At 36.2% G+C, this 22,793-nt stretch overlaps 1 protein-coding gene and 1 long non-coding RNA gene across 9 annotated transcripts; one reads left to right on the top strand and one right to left on the bottom strand.

Annotated features, from left to right (window-relative positions):
* Nucleotides 1-767: 767 nt before the first annotated feature.
* On the bottom strand, nucleotides 768-16,530 carry LOC121734621. The gene is made up of 3 exons (XR_006036765.1): nucleotides 16,458-16,530; nucleotides 6,952-6,953; nucleotides 768-778 (listed from the first exon to the last, which is right to left on the bottom strand). It is a non-coding gene; the product is annotated as an uncharacterized LOC121734621 (long non-coding RNA).
* Nucleotides 11,633-21,573, top strand: LOC121734619. Of its 8 annotated transcripts, none has more exons than XM_042125206.1 (7): nucleotides 11,633-11,747; nucleotides 14,471-14,588; nucleotides 14,997-15,233; nucleotides 16,848-17,090; nucleotides 17,845-18,003; nucleotides 19,281-19,511; nucleotides 21,276-21,573. In XM_042125206.1, exons 2-7 carry the CDS (start codon nucleotides 14,498-14,500, stop codon nucleotides 21,287-21,289), a joined length of 975 nt encoding a protein of 324 aa, XP_041981140.1. In that variant the 5' UTR covers nucleotides 11,633-11,747; nucleotides 14,471-14,497; the 3' UTR covers nucleotides 21,290-21,573. The 8 variants fall into 8 exon arrangements, with proteins under 8 accessions (XP_041981140.1, XP_041981141.1, XP_041981138.1 ...); XM_042125207.1 differs by having other exon boundaries at nucleotides 19,281-19,386; nucleotides 21,276-21,571; XM_042125204.1 differs by lacking the exon at nucleotides 21,276-21,573 and adding an exon at nucleotides 19,828-19,924.
* Nucleotides 21,574-22,793: the final 1,220 nt, after the last annotated feature.

The raw sequence follows: 22,793 nt of genomic DNA, 5'->3' as shown, positions 1-22,793 counted from the left end.
GTTTTTCAAATTTATGGAAAACACAAATTTATTTAAGTTCAATTACTTTAAAAAGCTCTTTATATCTTTAAATGTGAATTGTTACACTATAATGTGCACAGTTTCGCCATAATTCCATTGGTGATGCAAACAACTTTTCTGTCTAACAAGTTGTTTAAGGGGACTTGCAGTGAGTATAACTCGAAGCGGAGAGCATTACTACAAAACTTTCGCATAACAATGTGTAATGTCGCCATTTGTATGCGCTAAGATGGCGGACCGGAAGCGGCAAACGTGTCCTGGCGGGGGGATGGCGAAACTTCGCTATTGTGGCGCCATCTACAGCTGTCCGCTCTGACGAACTTCCGGCCTCTCGTAGACAGTCTCAAACTGTCAAACTCGGCCCGGAAGCCTTGGGATTTCCTCGAGGGTCTTTCTTCATCCTATTGATAGATTTCTTGAACTGTAAAAATAGAAAAGTTGGATAAAACGAGGAAAAACTTGAATGTTGGTTTTCCACGTTGGCACATCATATAAAAATTAAGCAAACACGAACTTGTTGAAAGAATATTTGTCTAGAGGCCCCACTTTTTTGAGCCATGTTGGATAGCCAATAGCCACATTAGTTACCATAATAGAGGGGGGGGGGGGGCAAATCAATTATTTTTTTTTATAAGCTAGGTGCTTATAAAGAATAAAAAGTTAATAATTTTTAGTTGTAAAAATATTTTAAGTATTGCAAAAATTCGTTTTCTTAATTTTTAATTTTTATAGATAAAAGTATGTACTAGATAATATACTTAGTAGGGACTTCAACATGATCCAGCCCCCCCCCCCCCTCGGTACGCCCATGTCGTCATCTATCATGGACAATCATAGACTAAAGCCCTTTACACGTTTATAACCGCTTATATTGGACCATCGTGAGCCAAGTGGAGAGTTCGCAATCATGGTAGCAACTAGCAAAGGTTATTGCTTATCCATCAACGCAAAACATTAGAGTGGCCTTTACAACTCGTCCTAGAGTCGAATACATAGATATTCACTAATTGCATTACCAGCTACTGAGTCACAGTAGTTTCACAACTGAGACGATACGCCAACGATTAATGTCACGGTCACAATATCAATCTCACTTTCGCGAACCGTGAAACAGATGCTGGTAATTAAGAGGATACACCAGGGGCTAGAGAAATGAAAAAAAAGCACGTGTAATATCTATAGCTATCTCCCTTACCTCAAGCCTATACCGCAGAACGCGATAGAGACAACTGCAGAAAATCCAGAAAATCAACGATTCGTTGTCCCCTGATTCCTTCTCCAAAACTTAACCGATTTAAGTACTTTTTTCATTAAAGATTAAAAAAAGGCTTGATCTGTGTTCCTATGTTTTGCTTTTTTTTGTATAATCTAGCCAAATCTGTTTTCTGGACGTTTGAACACAGCGGAAAATCTGGCCATTTTTTTGGGTTTTTGAACGTTCATATCTTATTTAATAATTAAATTATGAAAAAAAAGAAAACATAGGGACATCGTATTAGTGGCCGTTGATATTCAGGAAAAAAATTATAACTCTACTAGCATTATCCAAGGAGGAAACAGGGGACAACGTTTGTATGGAAAAAAGGGCGGTGTGGACTCCTCTTAATTCACAAAACGAGGGAAAACGGCCTCTCCTTGAATGAATCCCTTGGTGAACTTGGTGGAACGCCAGAATGATGAATATTATGGATGGTTTTTCAACGTTAAAAATTCCTAGTAGGGTTCCGTGCCCAAAGGGTAAAGGCGGGACCCTATTACTCAGACTGCGCTAGTAGTCCGTTTGTCTTATACTAGGCTATAATCTAAAGAACCACGATAGCTCTTTCTGTTGCCGCTACAAAAATAAACACTAAAATTAACTGTACAAAAACGCTTCTTCTTGCCTTATAAAAAATTATACGGAACCCTTCGTGCGTGACAACTCGCACTAGGCCGATTTTATTTTGCAGATTGTTTCATGCTTACTTGGGCGGGGCTGTGCGTCAGAGATTTTCAATTTTTCACTGACAGTCGCGAAAACCACAGCGAAAACATCAATCAATAATAATGAATATACGTAGTCTTTACAGGATTCTTTTTTTTGTAAACAGTTCTTTCCCTCTTTCAAAATAACTCTAAACTCGTATTATATCACAGATTACTAAGTAGTTAATAGACACGTCAAGACATACGCTTACAAGGACTAAAATCCTTAACCCAATTATACAAATTCTTCCTTTTTTCCATAAGAAATTCACGAGCGAATCAAAGGAAATTGAAACGTATCGAAACATACAAAGCCGGTCGCATCATTTTAACCATTTTACGTGGGCGAGCTCTATTCGTAGCAAGGCCGGGCGATATAGTATTACAGTTTCGACGGCTAATAACGCTTGACCTCCAAACTATCAACTATTTACCCTTCGACATGTGCGCTCGTGGGTGTCTGAAGGAGGGTCACGTTATACTGGTCTTGTATATTATGTCTGCCTACGCATCACTGGGAAATAAACAGTTTCTCAGTATCCTATTATCCGGTACGTTAGGGCTAATTACACTCGACAATGTATTTTACAGACATAACATACTACGTCTCAACTACATTGTATTCAAGATATCTGATAGAATCCATAATAATGTACCTCCTTTCTACATTCAGATCCAATCAAGAAGAAGGTTTCTTGAGAAACAAATGCAATAGCACGAGATGTTGCCTATTATATATCTCTCAATTAATTAGTTTCCGGTGCAGCAAAGAATCCAAATAATATGTGCTAACACGCCAAAAAAATGCATATTTTTAAATGTTTTAGAGATGATAATAAAATTCACCAGTTAAAATTAGGTATGTTTGTTATTACAGAATATGAACATAAATATTATGTTTTACGCAAATACATATTTTGATGAAATTCCAAACACACTACGTAGTACAATATCCGGAGAAACGTCATACTTATTTATTTCTGTGCTATATAATAACGATTTGAGTTTTTGTCCCCATCTCCGTTTGCGCCAAGTGTCAGTTCAAAATATACTCACAAACTTTCGCTTTTATAATATTAGTTTAAAATGTGATAAACACAGAAGAATTCTTCCGATCTTACGAAAAAAATGATTAAAAAATGTTTATAAATGTTTAAAATATTTAAAATATTTATTTAAACAGTTAAACCCTTAAAAATATTTTTTTCGTAAGATTGAAGTAAGCGTAAACACTTATAAACATACACTTAGCATAGAGTAAAACATAGTAATAATTATTGTAAACAGCGTAGAAGTAAACTTTAATTGAAACAAAACATTGGAGAACCACTGTATATACGTAAAATTCTTCCAAGAATAGTATTAACTCGGCGCGACGTATGACGTAAGGACGCCATGTTTTGGCAAATATAAACAAACGAAGCAGACCATACAAGTACCGAGTTCATTGATGACTCCTGAGTTTATTATGGAAGCGTGTATGAGCCAGCTTTCGTCAGAGTGGCATTAAATTAGCAATAATTGAGCAGTTTTACCAGGTGGGATTGCGTCATTTCAGAGCATTCCGGTGTTTTAGTCTGATGACAAATCCATGCTATTTTCTTGCCTTTTTGAATAATGCTATGTTTTGCCATGTATGTAGTAATATGAACTTTTATATTAGAATTACTTTTTAGATATGGTTGTGAATCTAACGAGGTATGAATGTTTCTCAGTTTTCGTATAGTTTAAGGTCTGAAAGATCTTATCAGATAAATGCTATATTTATCTAATAAGATATTTTTTAAAGATAATCAAGTAATTTATGGTATTAGTAATTTACTAATAAAATAAGAGAGACACTCACAATGCATATTTCCCAAGATGTCAGACGAACATGGCAACTTATGAATAACCTGCTGAGTGCTGCGTTAATAGTTTTGTTTGAATGAACTACGAAGACTGATAGTATATCTATTTAAGTAGTTTGAAAATAAACATTTTTGTTATGTTTTTGTTAAAATCACTAGCTTCCTAATAAATATTTTTATTCCTTTCGATGTTTCAAATATTATCTAGTGTTCCGATATCTCAATGTGTATGTTAAATGTTTAAAGTGTAAGTCTAGACTCTAAGTACCATCGAGGAAATAGATTCCTATTTCCTAGGCAGTTGACAGACCAACGTCATTTGGTCGGATCTAGTCAATTCAAAGTCTGTCGGCTGGGTTTGACGTACTACGTAGGTCTCCCATCTGCCTAGCATTCAACTTCTCTGATAGTACCTCAAGAAAAACAAAACAACAAAACCAATACAATAGTAATTCATTATAATTTATAACAACTAACAACTTGGCAATGTAGCTCTCCAAAACAAATAATACAATTAGCCAAAGCGCAAGTTTTATTAGTTACAGTACTAATATATTTATTATATTGACTGCCGATATAAATTTAATTGAAAATGCATGTAGAATAATAATAAAATATATCATTAAGTTCCTTGCTGTCATCCATGCTCTATATAATATTATATAATAAAAGATAAAGATTATCATATAATAAGTTTAATATGTTCCTACCTGGAACTCAAAATAATTATCTTCATAATTTCATCAAATTCAAGATTCACTTAACTGTAAATAAATAACAGACAGTCGACAGATACACTTTCTCATTGAAATATTATAAAATTGAATTAACAATTTAGGGCACAAATCATAATCAAGACATAAGACAAATAAATAATTATAATTCATAGGAATGTGTCCCAAATTCAATTGGAATGTAGTACAATGTAAAACCTTGTTCCAAATGTTCACCCTTTTACACGCAAAAAAGCCGAATAAAAAAGAAAAATTCAGTTTATCGTTGCGAACATGTAAAAGTGGACTCTGTTGGGCAATTTTTTTTTAGCTGACTTACTCTACTGTATGTATATTATCGTAGCGAATAAAAACATAATGATGAATTAAACAAATCCTAAGTGGTTTCTGAAAGGAGATGATTCACGCAAACGAGCTGTGTGTGACCTGATTACGGGACCTTGTAATACTTGAGTTTACGTGTTCGCAATTACTGTTGTGTACTGCCAGCGTTCTCAATGGACGCTAAAATTGTTCTATTTATCTATTCTATCTATACAAAATACTAATTGACTTATAAATGCACAGGCTTTAGATAGAAAATTGAAATTTCGCACATGTATTCTTCTTATGAGGCATCCAATAAAAGAGGACTTTGCAAATTTTACCTCCTAGGGGCAGCTCTGGATTTGTTTATAGGCAGTATAGACCATGGCCTATGGACGGCAGCGTCCTATGTCGTCATAGGGGGGCGGCCGCGTCCTAGGATGGCGGCATAGTTCGTACATAGGGGCGGCAAAATTAAAGTGGCCTATACTCATAAAAATATATCCGGCCTGGAGCAAAAGCTAGTCTAAACTCCATAGTTTTACTCTTTAAATATACAATAACGAACGAAACCGCCAAGGTCTGGTTAAATCGGTCGTCAAATCCTTTCCTTTTTAACCGTAACCTTTGCGACTAAAATGAGTTGTTATATTTAAATTGATATCGCGCCAGAGTGAAATATTGTAAGTCAATGTGTACTATCAGAGAAGTTGATTCATAGGCACATGGCGGACCTACTAATGTTGGTCGTGTTATGTCCAACCCATAAAGTTAATATACCTAGCGGAATAGAGCAACTATCTCGAGCTGTCAAACGAAACCGAAATTGGATTCATCTGTGTGTAAAAATATTATGTGTACGTATACACTTACACAAGCATGATTGAACATGATTTCTATGAGATTAAATTGTCAACGTGCGGCACGTGCCGACTGGACGTCAAAAAAAGAGTGCTGCTGTAATGTATCACACGTCTCTTTTTACCACGCAGTGTTACTGATAGTGACATCTCTCTTGCTCAGGCCTTTATTTCTCTATTCCGCTAAGTATATTAACTTTATGGTAAAACCCAGCCGACAGATCACGACTTACATTGAATTGAAATAAGCCGACCAAATGACGTAGATCCGTCAAACGCCTATGAATAAATTTCTTCGACGGTACCGTGGGCTGAGCTGCATCAATGTCAGGAAAGCCAGGGATTACTGCGGTAATTATTAGCTGAATTTATTGCACGAAATAATTATAGCTCTATATCTTGTGGATTAGAATGCTGCCCGTAAATTTCGGGACACCTATTTATACATTTTATATACGCAAAATTTTAAATCTGATAAGAATTTCAAATGCAATGCGTATAGGCTTATTGTTCTAAGACTACTAAGGCCTGTTTCACCACTTCCTGATAAGTACAGTCTATCCACAACTTAACTTGACAGATAAAGTATGGATAATCTGTCAAATAAGTTGTGGATAGCCTATCCGGCACTTTATCAAGGAGTGGTGATATAGGCCCTAAGACTATTAACTTCTATCTATCTTTTAACTGAGGTTCTAGTCAGAATATTATTTTGTATGTATTATGTAATTTAGCAAATAATAAATATACAGGGTGTAACAATACTTGTGTAGAGTTGACTATGAAAGCAGCAGCGCTAAAAAAGCAACTTTTTTTAAACTTTTGTATGGGTAAAATCCATGGGCCGTTTGCCCATACGAATAACAATGAAAATTGCTTTCTCAGCGCTGGTAGTTTCACAGTGAACTCTATATAAGGAACACATACAAACGCTAAAATATTATCACTTAGTTTTGTTACACCCTGTATTATTTCAAATAGCCCATATCCTTCTTTTTTGGAAGTTGGTTAATAAAATAGAAATCTATGAATAAATACGAATTACTGGCATCATATCCTCTCAGAAATTAAAGAATCAAAAGCAAATACACATTCTTTGCACATTAATCCCGTTATAAATAAAACATTCATTTAGGCCAAGAAAAGTATTTGGAGCATTCATGACGCGGAATTAAGGCGTCACATCCTAACCCCCTGCGTCACCGGAACACCGACGTCTCTAAATCTGCCGATTGGCGAATCGGCTAAAATTATACATTACATAAGTAATCGTCAATCGACATAGTACGTTATTAATGTGTTTGGAATATAATCAAATGTTATGTTATAAATTAATTAGTTGCTGACATCTGTCTCAATTTAAAAGATTGATTGCGATCTGTAATTAGATTTTTATAGATATGTAACGTGACTGAGTCTTATTAGAAAATATTAAAACGTGACTATGTTACACAATATTCCAATAAGTAAGTAAAATAAATAATAAAATAAAAAATGTTTTATTTCTGAGTAAATTTGAATCAATTTTTTTCAGAATGTCTACCTGATGCCTACCACCGGTTCGGGAACTACCCCGGCGAGAAGAACCGGCGTAAGAAACTCGCACGGTTCCCACTTTTTACCAAAAAAGTGAGAGAAAAATTGTTCTTTTTAAAATGAAGTTTACAATTTTGTAACTTAATATTATATACAATGTCAACATACATAATTGTAAGTCATAATATAATAATGTAGAAGTAGCCTTGCAAGAAGCCATCCTACTACCAAGATGTGCCATCTTCTATGAAATCATTGACCTTATAATAAGCTTTGGCACACAAACGCTCTTTGACTACTTTTTTAAATTTATTGATGGAAAGATTTTGAACGTTTTCTGGGATTTTATTGTAAAGGCGTATAGATTGACCTTTAAAAGATTTACTGACTTTACTAAGTCTGATCACTGGCATATCCAGCTTGTGCTTATTTCTAGTATTTCTACAGTGAATGTCACTTTTAACTTTAAATTTATTTATATTTTTTCTAACATATATTAGGTATTTCTAATATTTTTTCGCATTGCTGATGGTTACAGTCGACGACAGATCCTAGGCACATTACTTTTGTACCTTATTAATTATTATCAAGTAAAGATCTAAAATCAATCAGGTCTCTCTTTCACGCCGAGCGACAGACCTGAGACAGGTCAATAAGCTGACACTTATTAGAAGATGAACCAGACTATTGTTGTTAAATAACGAAAAATACATTACAACCATGTATTGCAACTTTTAGTGAAGTCTTACGTAATCTACGTTACAAACTATGCCCACACAATTTTTTTTCAATTCGATATTTGTTATAACGAAAACAAACTAGGGACCGACCGAACTTTCGGTTTCGGTTTCGGTTTCGGCCAGTTTCGGCCAAAAAATCTAGTTTCGGCCTTAGTTTCGGTTTCGGCCAAAATATAGCCGAAACTTTCGGCCCCGCTGAAACTCATGCGTCGTTCGGTAAACTTCGCAATTAACTCGTGCTTACTTGCCAGCGAGGCCGCAGCTCAGTTCGTCACCATCTATTTAATCGTGTTTTGAGATTATGTTTTCCAGATTAGTCCCAAATTAAAAATGTTTCCCAAACAAACGATTTAGTAAATGCTATGATAAATCGATTATAATAATAATATTGTGTGTGAACTTTATTTACTCAAGAATTTTGTATGACTGTGAGATAATAGGATACATAATATATGTATTAGGATATATCTTGCGAGATTTGTCTAGTAAATTATCTCGCCTCACTCTTTTACTTTTATCGCGTGTTCTATTTAAATATTTAAAATTAACTTTTAACTTTGGACACGCAATCTCTTAGACCGTTCCTACCATGCTAGAATCTTATCTAGCCCACCTCTCCGTAAGCTTCACAATTGCGGCCTTTGGTATATTTTTCAGTTTTAGTGGCAAAACACCTTCTGGAGCAAATAAAAATGTGACGTCAACTGCAAGTTTGCTTAGAAATTTCGTTTTGAACTTCGACCACGGTCGTGTCCATGTTTACCATAAAAATAATATACTGCAATTAATTGTGTTTTCAGTAGTACGTCGTTAATGTCTAAGGGAGGATTTCACCAATCACGTAACTTCGTTTTATAAAACTTAGTTCTCATTAAACGCGTTCCTACGGGGATGTAAATCTCGTTTTGTTTCATATGGATTTCATACTATTCTCTTAATCGCGATTAATAAATCTAAGTTTATGTGACGTAACGCGATTATTTTAGATTGTTTTATAATTTTGGAGTCTAGCTACGTTATTTTATCAACAAAAGAGCAAGAAACGCTACATAAACTACTCAAACGCATCATTTTTTCGATTTGCCATGACACTACACTGACAGGACTTTAACGGCTTTTATGAAGTTTGACCGTACAAAATTGGACGTTCTGAAGATAAAACTCAGATTTGCTGTGAACGTTATGTTAGTGAAATGCAATTTAGCGTTATTCACGTGTTTATACGTTTAGAACCGATTTAGTGTACACTAAGCGCGTTCTATTTCTTAGGTGAAATTGCACCTAAATAAAATTACTTGAAATAACTTCTGCTCTTGTTTCTTAGGGTGATCCTTAGTAATAATACATTAAAAATTTTTCTTCTATGTTTTTCGATCTGTCTTGACACTACACTGACAGGCTTAAATGTGTTTTATGAAGTTAAGACTCGAATATTGGGCGTTCAGAAGATAAAAATCGGATTTGCTGTGAACGAGTTTAGTTTATATTGGTGAAATGCAATTGATATAAACGTGTTTATAAACACGTACGTTTCTAAACGTATACGTTTAGAACCGGTTTAGTGTGCGCTAAGCGCGTTCAATTTCTTTGATGAAATCACACCTACTTGGAATCATATTAAATAATAACGGAATTTAAAGTTTCTAGGAAACATAATATTCGAGTCTATGATTAATAATATTTATTTTAAGAAATATCGCAAAAAGTAAAAAATTCTATGTGGTACTTTTTCTTTAGTTTAAAAAGTTGTGATTTATGTTAAAAATCAATAAATTTCAGTAAATAATCGTAATTTCAAATGTTTTACCAAGTTTCGGTTTCGGTTTCGGTTTCGGTTTCGGTTTCGGCCGAAACTGAGAGTAAGGCCGAAAGTTCGGTTTCGGTTTCGGCTGAAAAATCAGTTTCGGTCGGACACTAACGAAAACTATTCGGGCTGATTGCTCACAATGATTAAACTTTTATAAATGTATAACACTTTGAAATATACCATACATTATACTTGTCAACAGACGTTGAAATTTTGAATGAAACAGCAAAAAAACCTGACAAACCTACAAGAAAAAAAAAAGTTTACACTAAAATGTCGCAGTTTATACTAGAGATATAAACTGCGAAATTTTAATTTGTTTTTTGTATGCCGGATGTTTGTGTGAGAGTGAAGGTCAAGTCTGTTAGTGAAGAATGATCTCCAGAACTTTATAATTAGCATTTGATACGAATGAGAACATTTCTTATTTGAATCGTTCTGCCAAAAATTGGCGTCTTTGTTCAGTGTTTGTTGCGATCTATTTTGTTTGTACACAAAAATACTGTATAGTATAAACTCTAACTTTATTTGTAATATTTGACACATTTTTATATTTCGCTTTCAAAAAGTCAAATAAATGTTAGTTACCTATTAAACTTGTTCAAAGGTACAGAAAATATAGATTGAAATAAAATAGAATATGTATACAGTTTTACAAACAAAACAGCAATAAATATCTGTCACACTCAGAAACGAATATTAATTACTTAACTGTAATTAAATGGAGATTTTGACATAAGCACCATACTTCAAATTCTTCATTAAATTAAAGTTTAATCATCATTAAAATATATCTCTGTGCCGCCGTAAGTAAGAATAAAACTTAAGTATTAAAACTTGTCTACGCGACTGCTACGCCGTAGCCCGTAGTCTCGTAGCATTGTCTACGCCGGAGGTCTACGCTCTGCGCAATAGAGCAGGCATTAAAATATAAACTTAAAAAAATTTAACCCTGAACAAAATATATCTTTCATTTTGTAAAACTAATGAAGGAAAAATCGTTAGAATACTTTTTTAAATGGCCTTTCATAGCGCTTTAGCGTCTTAACATTTTTTACGAACCAATTAATATGACGTGTTTTTTGAGTAAATAAGTTCACTACATTGAAATAGTTGTTTATATTCACGATTTTATGTTCACTCTTAATAATTTGGATATTATAATTTATGACTTTTGTATCAAATATGGGTGTCGCTCGATATAGAGAATTCTTAGATAAAACAGCAATTGAGGAACATGAATAACAAATCATACCTTCTATGACTATATGAAAGAAAAAAAAAATTAGCATTTTCTGGCTACACAATAAAGGATGCCAACAAGAACCATGGGCCAGCAACGTGGAATATCTAGATTAACTCACTACTGGAAAGCTAGATATTCAAGCATTTACGTATGATCTAGTGTCCATAACGTCACCTAAAACATATCAAACATGTAAATAAATGTCAGTCAAAAATAGTAATTGTTTGATATCAAGTAATACTTTCCAAAATGGTTCTTAAATATAGGGTGTGGCCACGTCATAAGAAGCGGTCGCGACTACCGCGGAAAGTGAATATTTTGCATTTGTTTTGAAGGGATTAAATTTCTGTAGATATGTGTTAAGGAGGCTGCTTTTTGACTAAGCAACAACATGGTTATACTATAAAATTGTACGTTACAACCAAATATTCTATTAAACTATAGGTAATACTAGTTGAACTGGTGAATCAAAGTCGTTGTCAAACAAGGCTACCCAAAAAACGCGATCGCGCGACCGCAGTCTTCATGGCCGTATCCTACACGCGTTGGGCGGGGGCTCGGGCGGGGGCGGCCGGAGTTCCCGCCGCCCTGACGCTGGGCGCCGCAGTGCGCGCCCGCCCTGCCCCGACACTCAACGTCGGCTCGTCAGCGAAACAGCACCGCTATATAACGAATTCAATCGGTAAGAAGTGACCATAGTGCCCGTGATAGTGATAAAAGCCTCGCTCCGTAAGTCCGCTGCTAACGTAAGTTGCCTTTATGTTGGAAATATTAAAATGTGTCTGGTCTAGGCTCAATTTTCTGGCCTGAGTCTTCAATAACTATGTGCTAAAAGAAAGTTTTACATTTAAGTTTTATAGGGGTTTTATTTGGACAGGTTGTTGTATTAGTTTACAGCTTGTAGTAATAAATGATGTACGTAACAAGTATGACGTCACAGTACCTGTTATTTCACGCCAGCGGAGAAAAGATCGGTGAATCCGATACGAACGCTGAGTCTATTTCTGTCGTCGGCGCGCGCCAATTCGTCCCCGAATATTTCTGTGCCCGTTTCACAACACCTACTTTCTCAGGTGTGACATTGGCTATGACTAACTCTACTAAAATAGGTCATATTCACAAATAGTAGGAATATCGACATTGGCCTTTGTACTTGACCCTAATGTGCAGGTGTTCAAAATAAAATGTATCCTTGTTTACATAATGATACATTGTTAAAATTGTAATATTTTACTATCTTTTTAAAAATAAATCAATCAGAAAAAAAAGTCAGTAGTTATTTTAAAAAAAAAGTATATATTCAGCTACATAATATTATATTTAATGATTTTTTTGTAAAAATAACGATTTTAAACTTTCAATAAATAAATTACTTATCATATTTTGAGTAAATTATCAAGTTCATAAATATACTCTTGATATTCTACTGCTTTTCAGCTAATTGAATATTGATAGCTAAAGACACTTTTAAGTGACTTTAAAAACTCACTTTACAGTTAGCCATCATATTAAAAAACTTTGGTATATTTTCGTATATTTGTTACTGTAAATTCCTATAAGATAAGCCACATCGAGGCTTCAAATCACTTTAAATCATCTTCAATCACAACTTCAAACTTTGATCGATCGTTTGTATCGCTACCAATACAATTTAACGACGTAAAACGTTTAGCGAATACCAGAATGCCAAACACATATGTTATTCAGTGTTCTGGGTGTCCATTAGTAATATAAACATAATATTGTCTACTAATAGTAACTACTAAATTTTATAATAATAATGTACTATGTTTTGGTTTTAAAGTGGTACTGACAATATTGAAGGTACTTTAGAAAATCGTGTTTAAGGCTCTTGATATACCAAGCAAATATATACAAAAGCTTCATAAATATTACAAAACACACCTAACTACAAAAAAATTGCCTATGTTAGCTGGAATAATATTACAAATCTAGTGACACCTGATTCATTTAAATCGAATCAGTAGTTTAGGTGCAACGACGGAACGAACATACATAAATCCTATGTAGAATATTACCAAAAAATTTTTTTCTTGTTATGTCCGAATAGCTTCATGCCTGGTGATAAGTTCTAATGATTTTAATAATATGGTGAAGTTAGTACATACGTACTTTTCTTAGCTTTTAATACTTAACGAAGTATGTAACTGAAAAAGTAAATAAACAAACTACTTCTCAAATTACAACAATGTTTTCAGCAGACGGGCATTGTTTAAATTGTAATTAGATGACTGTCATGTGAGGTTACTCAGGCTACCCCAAACGAACTCATTGTACGCGGATTTGCCTGTAGCTTATAAATCCTGAAAAAAAAAACCGAAAATATTTGAAAATCGTCATTAAAAGCTATCGTTACTCAGAGAAAAACGCCAAGAGTTGCGTAATTGGGTAGCGTGCGAAACAAACTCGCAACAAGGTCGACATAACCAAAATAGCAAAGATCAGACACATTGGTAGAAACGGTCGTTTTCGAGTCGCTCTCGGCGGCTTGGGCTCGTGCCAAGACCATGGGCTATTCGAATAGCCAGCAACAGAGGCGGCTATTTGCAGCGGCGAGCACGCGTCATAACACTATTTACTCTTTTGTGTTTTATCACCTGTGCAAAAAGTAATGGGCCTCTAATCCATATCCACCATGTACCATCGAAGAAATTGATTCCTAGGCAGTTGACGGACCTACGACGTTTGTCGGATTATGTCAGTTCAATGATAGCTGTGATCTGTCGGCTGGCTTCGACAGAATGTTATCAATTAATTTCAATTTCATCGATGGTACCTTCCTAATACCTTCGCAGAGCGATAAATTCATATTAAAAGGTACACAAACAAAGTGAGGCCAGTACTCCATCTATTTATCAAAGTAAGCAACTGTGCGTACAAAGATGCAAAGTACCGTAGGTTGATGTGTGTGTGTAAAAGCGTGAAAAATTTTCGAAATCAGCTCGGTAACTTTTTTTGTTGATTTGAACCGACCTCAGAAAAAAAATGTTCTGAACATATTTTATTTGATCTGAGGCTTAAACTGGCCCCAAAAATTGTCAAAATATCCAACTACACTTAACATTTTCCATCCATCAAGGTATTTCCAGCCAATATAGGACTGGCCATTCTTACACCTTTCCTTTCAATTCCTACCTGCCCTAGTAGACAAGTGGCAAGCGATTATCGTAAACGCTAACAAAATGTATGCGATTGGACATAAGCCATCGCTTCGCAAGCGAATACTAATGTTAAATCCCATACATTTTGTGGCGTTGGCGTTTACGATAATCGCTTGCGGCTTGTTTAGGCCCTGCAGGGCCTTCATAATTTCCAAGAATCAATTCACTTATCTTTCTACTGATTTATCAATCTGCAAATTTTAATTAAAACCAATTTTTACAGAAAACGAGCACGACATAGACAGTCAAAATGTTTAAAAGTCATTTAGAAATGATCGGCAGAAATGAGACGGCGTCGAAGAAAGCCAGATTTTGGCAATCCTTCGTCCGTTCTCTAAAAGGTAATATAGCATTTTTTAATTATTGTAATGTTCTCTACTATTAAATAAAATGCTTAATTAAATTAAACATCTATTATAACCGTAAATAAGGCATTAACAATACAACACCAAGCACTGGAACAGTAGCGCTGTTTGTCGAGTAGGTACCTATGTACACAAATTTCAACCACGATTTTTCTATGGGATCGCTTTACACAACTTGGAGTGAAGCTCCAATTTTCAAAGAAATGTACACAGACACGTCACCTCCAAAACATCTAAATTTATACAACTCGAAGACAAAACATTAAAAGTGTTTGCCATGGTAGAACAAGAGAACTGGAAGCCCTTTCCCAAGCAGTAGGACAGTATATAGGCTTAAAAAAAACATGCCAGCATCGCTACCTACTGACGCAATATTCCCAACAGGCTCAGAAGACATCAGGGCAGAGGAGCGCTACAGGCCGTCACGCCGCAGCGTGTTCCCCGAGCTGATGTCCACGTACCCCTACACCAAGTCTATCTACGACGACCCCATAGGCGCCGCCGAGAGGATCTCTGTCCCCGGCTACCGCTACCTGCCCGTCCACCGCGAGGTGTATGGCTACTCCCCGCGCCCCATCTACGCACACAACTACCCACGCTCCCTGGAGCGATACAGGCCAAGTTAGTTTCATAATTGTTACAACTTACAAGAAAATGTGCACTGGGCAAGCAGCTTGGTAAACTGAATCCGTAGGCTCCTTATTGAGTTTCATATTATTGAAGGATTTCCTTTTTCAAGCTGCTCGCCTAGAACATAATAGCATAATGTCAAGGCAAGGAGAAATCAAAGCTTTGAAAAATAGGAATTCCTCGCTCGCAAGCTTTTTGCATAGAGTGCAGACAGCGTAATGCTAACACGCGGACTAGAGATGTCATTTGAAAATAAACAGGTGTTGACAACATGATCTAGTTTTTTAGTTAACGCTTGGCAGGTGACGGCACAACTTGGCTTTGGCAAAACGCTGTAACCTTTCGCTGCGTCTCTCGAATACGCTATAATTATAGACCTGATAACGACAAATGATAATTTACATTACTTTTGAAGCTATGAAACATTTCATTCTGTATAAAGTTGGCCATCTGCTATGATTACCCAGTTTGCATCGTGCGACGATTTAACCCTCATCAGAAGAACCTTTCCGATGTAAATATTTGCATTTTATCTTAATTGTTTCAGCATAAGCCGGGGGAGTTTCGGACGCGAATAGTATCATATAGATTCATTCACTAATAAAGATTTATTGAATAATCAGCATCGTTAAATATTTGTCAAGTTTGTACCAGAATGTGAAACTAAGTTTTGTAACAATTTGTATACAGATTTTATAAATAAATTCTAAAGCTTATATTACGTGGAACCAGAGAGCGCTCGGAGATTTAATTCTGATGATTCGATCTACAAATTCATTTACAAGCTCTACATCTTCACATTGTCATTGACCGTGAAAGGACACCTTAGAAATTGTAGATTATGTGGTCTTTAGGAAGCATTTCACGCAGAATGCACATTCAATGTATGCTTGCTAAAGCCGATGTCCGTGCATGTAGTAAATAATAGAAATCACCTCTGATACATACCAACTTCACACTAAAATATCATCAATAATAATTTATCGACATCATGTATTAAATCTTCTTGCACTACCTGGGTACACTTTTTTAATTGTACAAACCCCAACCTTTGGAATACATTAACATTTTGAAGTCATTTTTGATCACGAGGTGAGTTCTATGAGAATATTATTTTACGAAATACTAAACTGCATTGCAACTAAAGCTTAAGATGCTACAAGCTCCTAACTAATTACTAACGTAACCCTGAGCGTCACTTTTCGATAATGTGACGAGGAATCTTGGAGACACCTTTGTAGTACTGCTTATGTCCTGTCTTGTATCACTGTACTCTTCGGTTCCCAGTCTATAAAAGAATGTCATCTACACAAAATATTTTGGTCTTAAAACAAACTCCTGTACATCGGACTTCCAAATAATAAAAATAATAAAAATGATCTATATCTATTGTTTTATCGTTCCGATGACGCGTTGATCTCTTAGGTACCATCGAAGAAATTGATTCCTAGGCAGTTGACGGACGGCTTATGTCAATTCAATGTTAGCTGTGATCTGTCGGATGGGTTTGACGCGATCAAATAACTTAGGTCCGCCATCTGCCTAGGAATCAACTTCTCTGACAGTACTATTGTTCTTCTCTACATGTCGGTATTGTTCTGACAGTCTACAACATCCCGAGGCGCGTGCGACGAGGCGTGGACCCGTTCGACGCGCACAAGGCGTGGCAGGACCACCTCGACCGGCTGGCCGCCATCGACCGCCTCTACCCCTCCCGCTACGGCCTCTACCTCCGTGACCGCGCCTACCCCATCACCGACTTCTCCGCCCCCATCACCAGCCCCATCTCGCCCAGGAGCCTCAAGGGAATCGAGTACGAGCCGGACAACAAGCCGCACTGGGGCTCAGGTAAATACTAGGATAGCTAGGTTAACCGTTCGGAGTTTACGCCGACAATACTTCGACACGGGCGATCATGTTATGATCTTCTGTCTTTTTTGTGTCTCGAAAAGACTGATCGTTGTTTGTGTAAATTTCGAATGGACTCAAGTGTAAATTCCAATTGAGTTGCAAGCTCGCTATCATTGCGTATTGGATTTTAACATGACCACCCGCCGGGGTCGACTCACTCCCAGATTCAGTTCGGTCTGAAACTCAGTGTGAGCGGCCCGCGAAATATATTTCATTTTGTAAAGACAATTAGACAATCTTGTTTTTACAAACTGAACCTACCTTATCGAGTTAATTATTGTTAAATCGTTCGTTTCGTTCTTAAAATTTGTATGATGTTTATTTGTTATGATGAAATATATTTTATTATATTGTTAAACGTATCTACGACTATACTAGTATATACCTGTATGTAACGACCGACATATCCCATATTTATAAATAGTACAAACGCAAACTAACCCAGTCATATTTTTATTAAAATATAAAAGACAAATCCGTGTTTTGATTTGTAGCTTAGTACCCTCCCACCATTATATAAGTAATCCGCCTTGATCGGACACCTAACGCTGACTCATCCGCAATCGGCGATAACAAATAGCATCGGTGCATGAACCGCATTGTACATAGCATCGGCGTCACATCATCCGTCGGGTCCCGGACCACGTCTAAGCTATTTCGCGTGGTATTGACACTGGTGTATGCCGTGAAGGACTGTCGAGGCTCTCGGACGAGTTCAGAAAGGACCCGTTTTTCGCGGAGGCCGAAAAGTGGGCCGGGTTCGATCGCTCGCTGCGAGGAAAATCCCCCACACCCGTCAAGCCGCGGATCAGTCCGCCCAGGGACTGCGAGATTGCCTTCGACGCAGACGGTAAGCTCTACCCACCGTGTAGACCCACCCGCCGTCTCTATTCTCTACCTTCGTGACTATCTATAGCCCTTTCGCCTATAAGCATATTTTCAAATTATATCATGAAACGAGCTAAAGAAAGCTAGAAAAGATTTCCGTGAAAGAGCTTATAAGGCAACTCTGTACACAGACGTATCGTACATTTCCGAGTTTATGTTGTAAATATGCATGGTGTGAATAACTATTAAAAATAATGTTTCTAATTCGACATCAAAATATATTTTGGACTATGCTACTTTTTTACATTGCCAAATTTCATTTGAATCTTTGTTACTTCTGCAAATTAAATTATGTAAGAAAGAAATAGACCTCCAAACGGCAAGTGAATTTTTTTGATTTAATTTTACAAAAACTGCATACTGAAAATCAATGTTATAATTTATAGATTTGTTAGCAAAAACGGTAAAAAGCAGTTTTAATTAAAATCGTTGAGTATATTTGTTTGTTTAATCAATATTACTGTACATAATAATATTATTTAAAATGTGAGCAGGGGGCAACTTTTTAAAATTATACTTCAGTAGAGCAGGTAGATTCGTCTTCAAAATTTACGTTTTGCTAATATTTTCCCAAACGCGTTGTGTGACCCCTGTTTCCATTTCTATTGACTTTGAAAATCAAGCAAAGTCTGTCCAAGCTTACTTTAGTTATTAATTAATAATTTCCTGTACCTAACAAAAGCAAACCTTTTTTGGCTTTTTAACACAAAATTGCTTTTATTGTAACACCTGTGAATATAATAATTTTAAGAATAACGTAACAATATTCTGAAAACGTAGATACCTACTTTTGTGCTAAGAATATTCTGTCAATCTTCCTACCTGTATTGATATTCTGGCAAAGTAATTATGTGCTGAGAATACTTAGATTACTCCTGTTTTGAAAATTTTCTGATAATGCGTTACTTTTGTGTTATGAAAATTCTGGCCATTTAAAACTGTGCTCAGAAAATTCTAGCAATGTGTGTGCTGAGAATATTCTGAAATTCAGACCGTAGAGTATTCTGGCATTGCGTTACTGTGTTGAGGATATTCTGTCAAAGTGAAACTGCGCTGAGAATATTCTCGCAATTTGATTCTGTGCTGAGAATATTCCGGCAATGTTATTCTGTGCTGAGAATATTCCGGCAATGCTATTCTGTGCTGAGAACATCTGGCCCTAGACTCTATTCCAGCAGGATGTTACTGTGTGAGAGTACTATCTATGTGTGGAGGTCTGTCAATGTGTTTCTGTGTTAGGTGCGCCGCTGTACAGTGCCGGCGGTCTGAGACGCAGGCCGTGGGCGGACATTTTCAACCCTAGCCCGTCTCTGCCGATCTCCGCGATCACTCGGGACCCCTTCTGGTACGACTGGCCGGAGTTGAAGCCCCTGGCCCGATGGGACCGCAGCCCCTCATACATTCGCGACTCGTACCTCTCGCCCGTCAAACGCACCTTCCTCTGGGACAAACACCCGATCAGACCCCTAGGTTAGTTGGCTCCTGTACTATTAGGGGAGGAGGGGGAATTGGTTCAGTATTTTTTTTTAATTGTTCGAATCGAACAAGGTTTACAGAATTGAACTGTCAAAATTATTTTTTTAGAAACTTGTATAAAGGTAAATATTTAGGAAATTATACAGTTTACATTTTTTAAAGGATTTGAAGGAATTCTATTAAGAAAATCATTTGGACTTTATATTCGTAAATTACCTATATGTACCAGACTTCTTATTTTTAAAAGGTCTCGTCTAAATTAGGTATATGTTTTTACCTAAAAATAATAATTTAATTCTGACTATGGCAGATCTAATGCTGAGTGATTTAACAGTGGATGATATAAGCAAGACTATGCCATTTATCCGTAGTCTATAAAACCAGGTATTTTCTCTATAGGTAATAAGAAACAGACCACTGTAATATTACCCTCCCTTTTTATGCATTTTGTCTCCTTTTTTAAATTTAGAGACTTGCGCCTGGGGGTTCTGTTACTCATTCATTTGTGCCATTGTCCTTTTTTTCTATTATTCTTAGGGTACATTCACACAGAATCGATACGCGAAGCGACGATTTGTGATAGCGATACAAAATTATAATGACAATTGACATCAAGCTTTACGTCATTTTGATTTTGTATTGTTTTATGCATTGTCGATTTGCACCTCATTTCGGTGTGTCTGACCCTTATTTGGTATCATGATCAGAATCATCATGTTGTTGTCCGTCAGTCTCGTAGTTAGAGCTGTAGCTAGTACAATCAGTTCATGCACCTACTAAAGTCCGGTCACGCAACAGAGAGATTCGTCTATTGACCTTATCTGCTCTCTTACATTCGCTACTTGTACTATTATCCATTCTGTGCATTCGTACAAAATTATCGCTTTTCCACGTATTTTATTTGACAATATTTTTGAGAGCGGATGAGACAAGCAGCCTGGTCAATAACCGAATTTATTTCTATTAATTGTCAACCGGACTATATTACAATGCAGCGCATTTTTAGTTAGATCCCTGTGAAAGTTTTCATCGAATGAATGGTTTCAGTTTTCACAAAGATTTTCACGCATGAAAGTCCTGTGTGCATTATATTTACCCACTATATTTTAGCTTTAAGTACTTATTACAATATACATGAGTCTACAGAATTATATCTATCAAGTACGATATATTTTACTGCCCTATAGTTTATACGATCTAAATTCTGATGAATTTACTACAGAAATAATAATGAACAACGAACATTTTGAAAGGTTTATGGTGAACATATTTTTGTAGGAGTTAACATTTGTATGGCATAAATGATTTACCAACTTACCGAGACAAGCGCGGTGTTTTTAATGCTGCCATACAAATTATTGCTATACAAATTGCTTTATCAACCAGCAGATGAATTAGTAACAAAACACGCACGTTTATCAAAAGCGTTTTCAGATAAAAGAAAATAAGTACCATCGAGGAAGTTGATTCCTATGCAATTGACAGACCAACGTTATTTGGTCGAATATGTCAATTCAATGTTAATTGTGATCTGTCAGCTGGGTTTGACGTAACGCGACCAAACTACTTAGGTCCCCGATTTGCATAGGAATCAACTTCTCTGATAGTACATCAGAATTCATTATTCATATCGATTACCTTCTTTTCAAATAAGTAAGATCTTCAAACAGTCGATTCAAAACGACACTGCCTGGACATATTTTTAACACAAAAAAAAGATATTTCTTTATTTACATAACTATTTATTTATTTTTTCAGCGGCGGCCTACTAAGAAGCCTGACACCGATTCGTGTATTTTAATCTAATAAAGTGCCTAAAAACATTTATTTTGCATCTCTATTTATGACTATGTTAAAAATATGTTATTGAACTTTTATTTTATACAAGTTGAACAAAATCTGGTAGATATTTAAAACTATCTACATTTGATTATCGTCGGGAAGACTGGACAAACATAGTCACTGCCACCAAAATGAACTTTGTTATCAGATATTTTTCGTTTTTATTATTAAAATAATTTTTATGTACTCTAAAACTACCAAAAAAAGAATAAAATATTAAAAAGCGCTCGTCTTTTATTTTCGCCAACAAGGTAGCATTAGGTACCTACTCAAATAAGATTATCTACATTCGTCTTCTTATAGACGGTAATTCTTATTTAGGTATCTGATCTTGATCACAGGGGACATGACCCCCCCTCAAAACCTAAGGTCAAAATCTATATAATACTAGCTGTCCCGGCAAAGTTTGTTTTGCTGTGTAAAGTATTTCGCCCATATTATTTTATTGAAGTGACTAAATAAGTATGGCACCATGGGCCATGGCAACGACCATCTCGGCTATCCCGTCGCACAAACAATGGTCGCCGTCAGTCTTGAGTTATAATAATTTACTATTATTTATTGAACTTATCAATATAAAAAGTAGCCAGTAGCCGATTCTCAGACCTACTGAATATGCATATAAAATTTGGTAAAAATCAGTAAAGCCGATTCGGAGGAGTACGGTAGTCGGTAACTAACATTGTGACACGAGAATTTTATAATTATATAAGAAGATAAGTACATAATATTATTTGTGACTAGCTGTCCCGGTGAACTTCGTGTCACTTTAAAACCTTCCCTGGACTTCTACGAATATTTTAAGACTAAAATCAGCCCAATCCGTTCAGCCGTTTTCGAGTTTTAGCGCGACTAACACATTTGAAAATCCATTTTTATATATAAGAAGATTCGGATAATGATGGAGGATCGACTCACGGCGCCCGTATTGCCTTTCCACGGCGCACCAGGGCGCCGCGGCGCACACTTTGGGAACCCCTGCCCTAAACAACACAAGTCTACGTAAGTAACCAATAATTGCTAAGTACCATACGCTACTGCTGATATCCCTACGCAGTATGCTGTGGGTAGGTATAACATAAAAAGATACAGTATTTGACAGAAACAGCAATAGAGCGAGATGCAATATAACGCACTGTCGTGTGGCGGATGAGACAGTAAATCGGTTCGCCGCTGTTTCGCAGTTCGCAGCGTCGGTGGACTAGAGGCGTATGTGGAAGCTTATTTGGGGTAAACTAAACATCCCCCTATCTTAATCTGACAGATCCGATGACATATTTTCAATACCCACTTGAAAACAACTTTTTTTAAACCCAATCCCCTCCTGGGCTCCCCTACTATTAATGAAAACTCAAAATCCGGATACGATATTAACAGCTCGACAAGGAAGGCTTTAAACTTTAAGGTTTGAATGAATGTGGCGAGAAAAGGAAC

The sequence above is a fragment of the Aricia agestis genome, chromosome 16 (genome assembly GCF_905147365.1).
Source record: "Aricia agestis chromosome 16, ilAriAges1.1, whole genome shotgun sequence".
NCBI classification, from domain to species: Eukaryota; Metazoa; Arthropoda; class Insecta; order Lepidoptera; family Lycaenidae; genus Aricia; species Aricia agestis.
This window is presented reverse-complemented; position numbering and strand designations above follow the sequence as displayed.

What these genes read in the sequence shown, in the direction of transcription:
- LOC121734619 (XM_042125205.1), top strand. Translation starts at nt 14,498, where the DNA reads ATGTTTAAAAGTCATTTAGAAATGATCGGCAGAAATGAGACGGCGTCG. An exon ending in CTTCGTCCGTTCTCTAAAAG is followed by an intron (nt 14,589 to 14,996) that starts GTAATATAGCAT and finishes TATTCCCAACAG; the next exon opens with GCTCAGAAGACATCAGGGCA. An exon ending in ACACCCGATCAGACCCCTAG is followed by an intron (nt 19,512 to 19,827) that starts GTTAGTTGGCTC and finishes TGACTATGGCAG; the next exon opens with ATCTAATGCTGAGTGATTTA.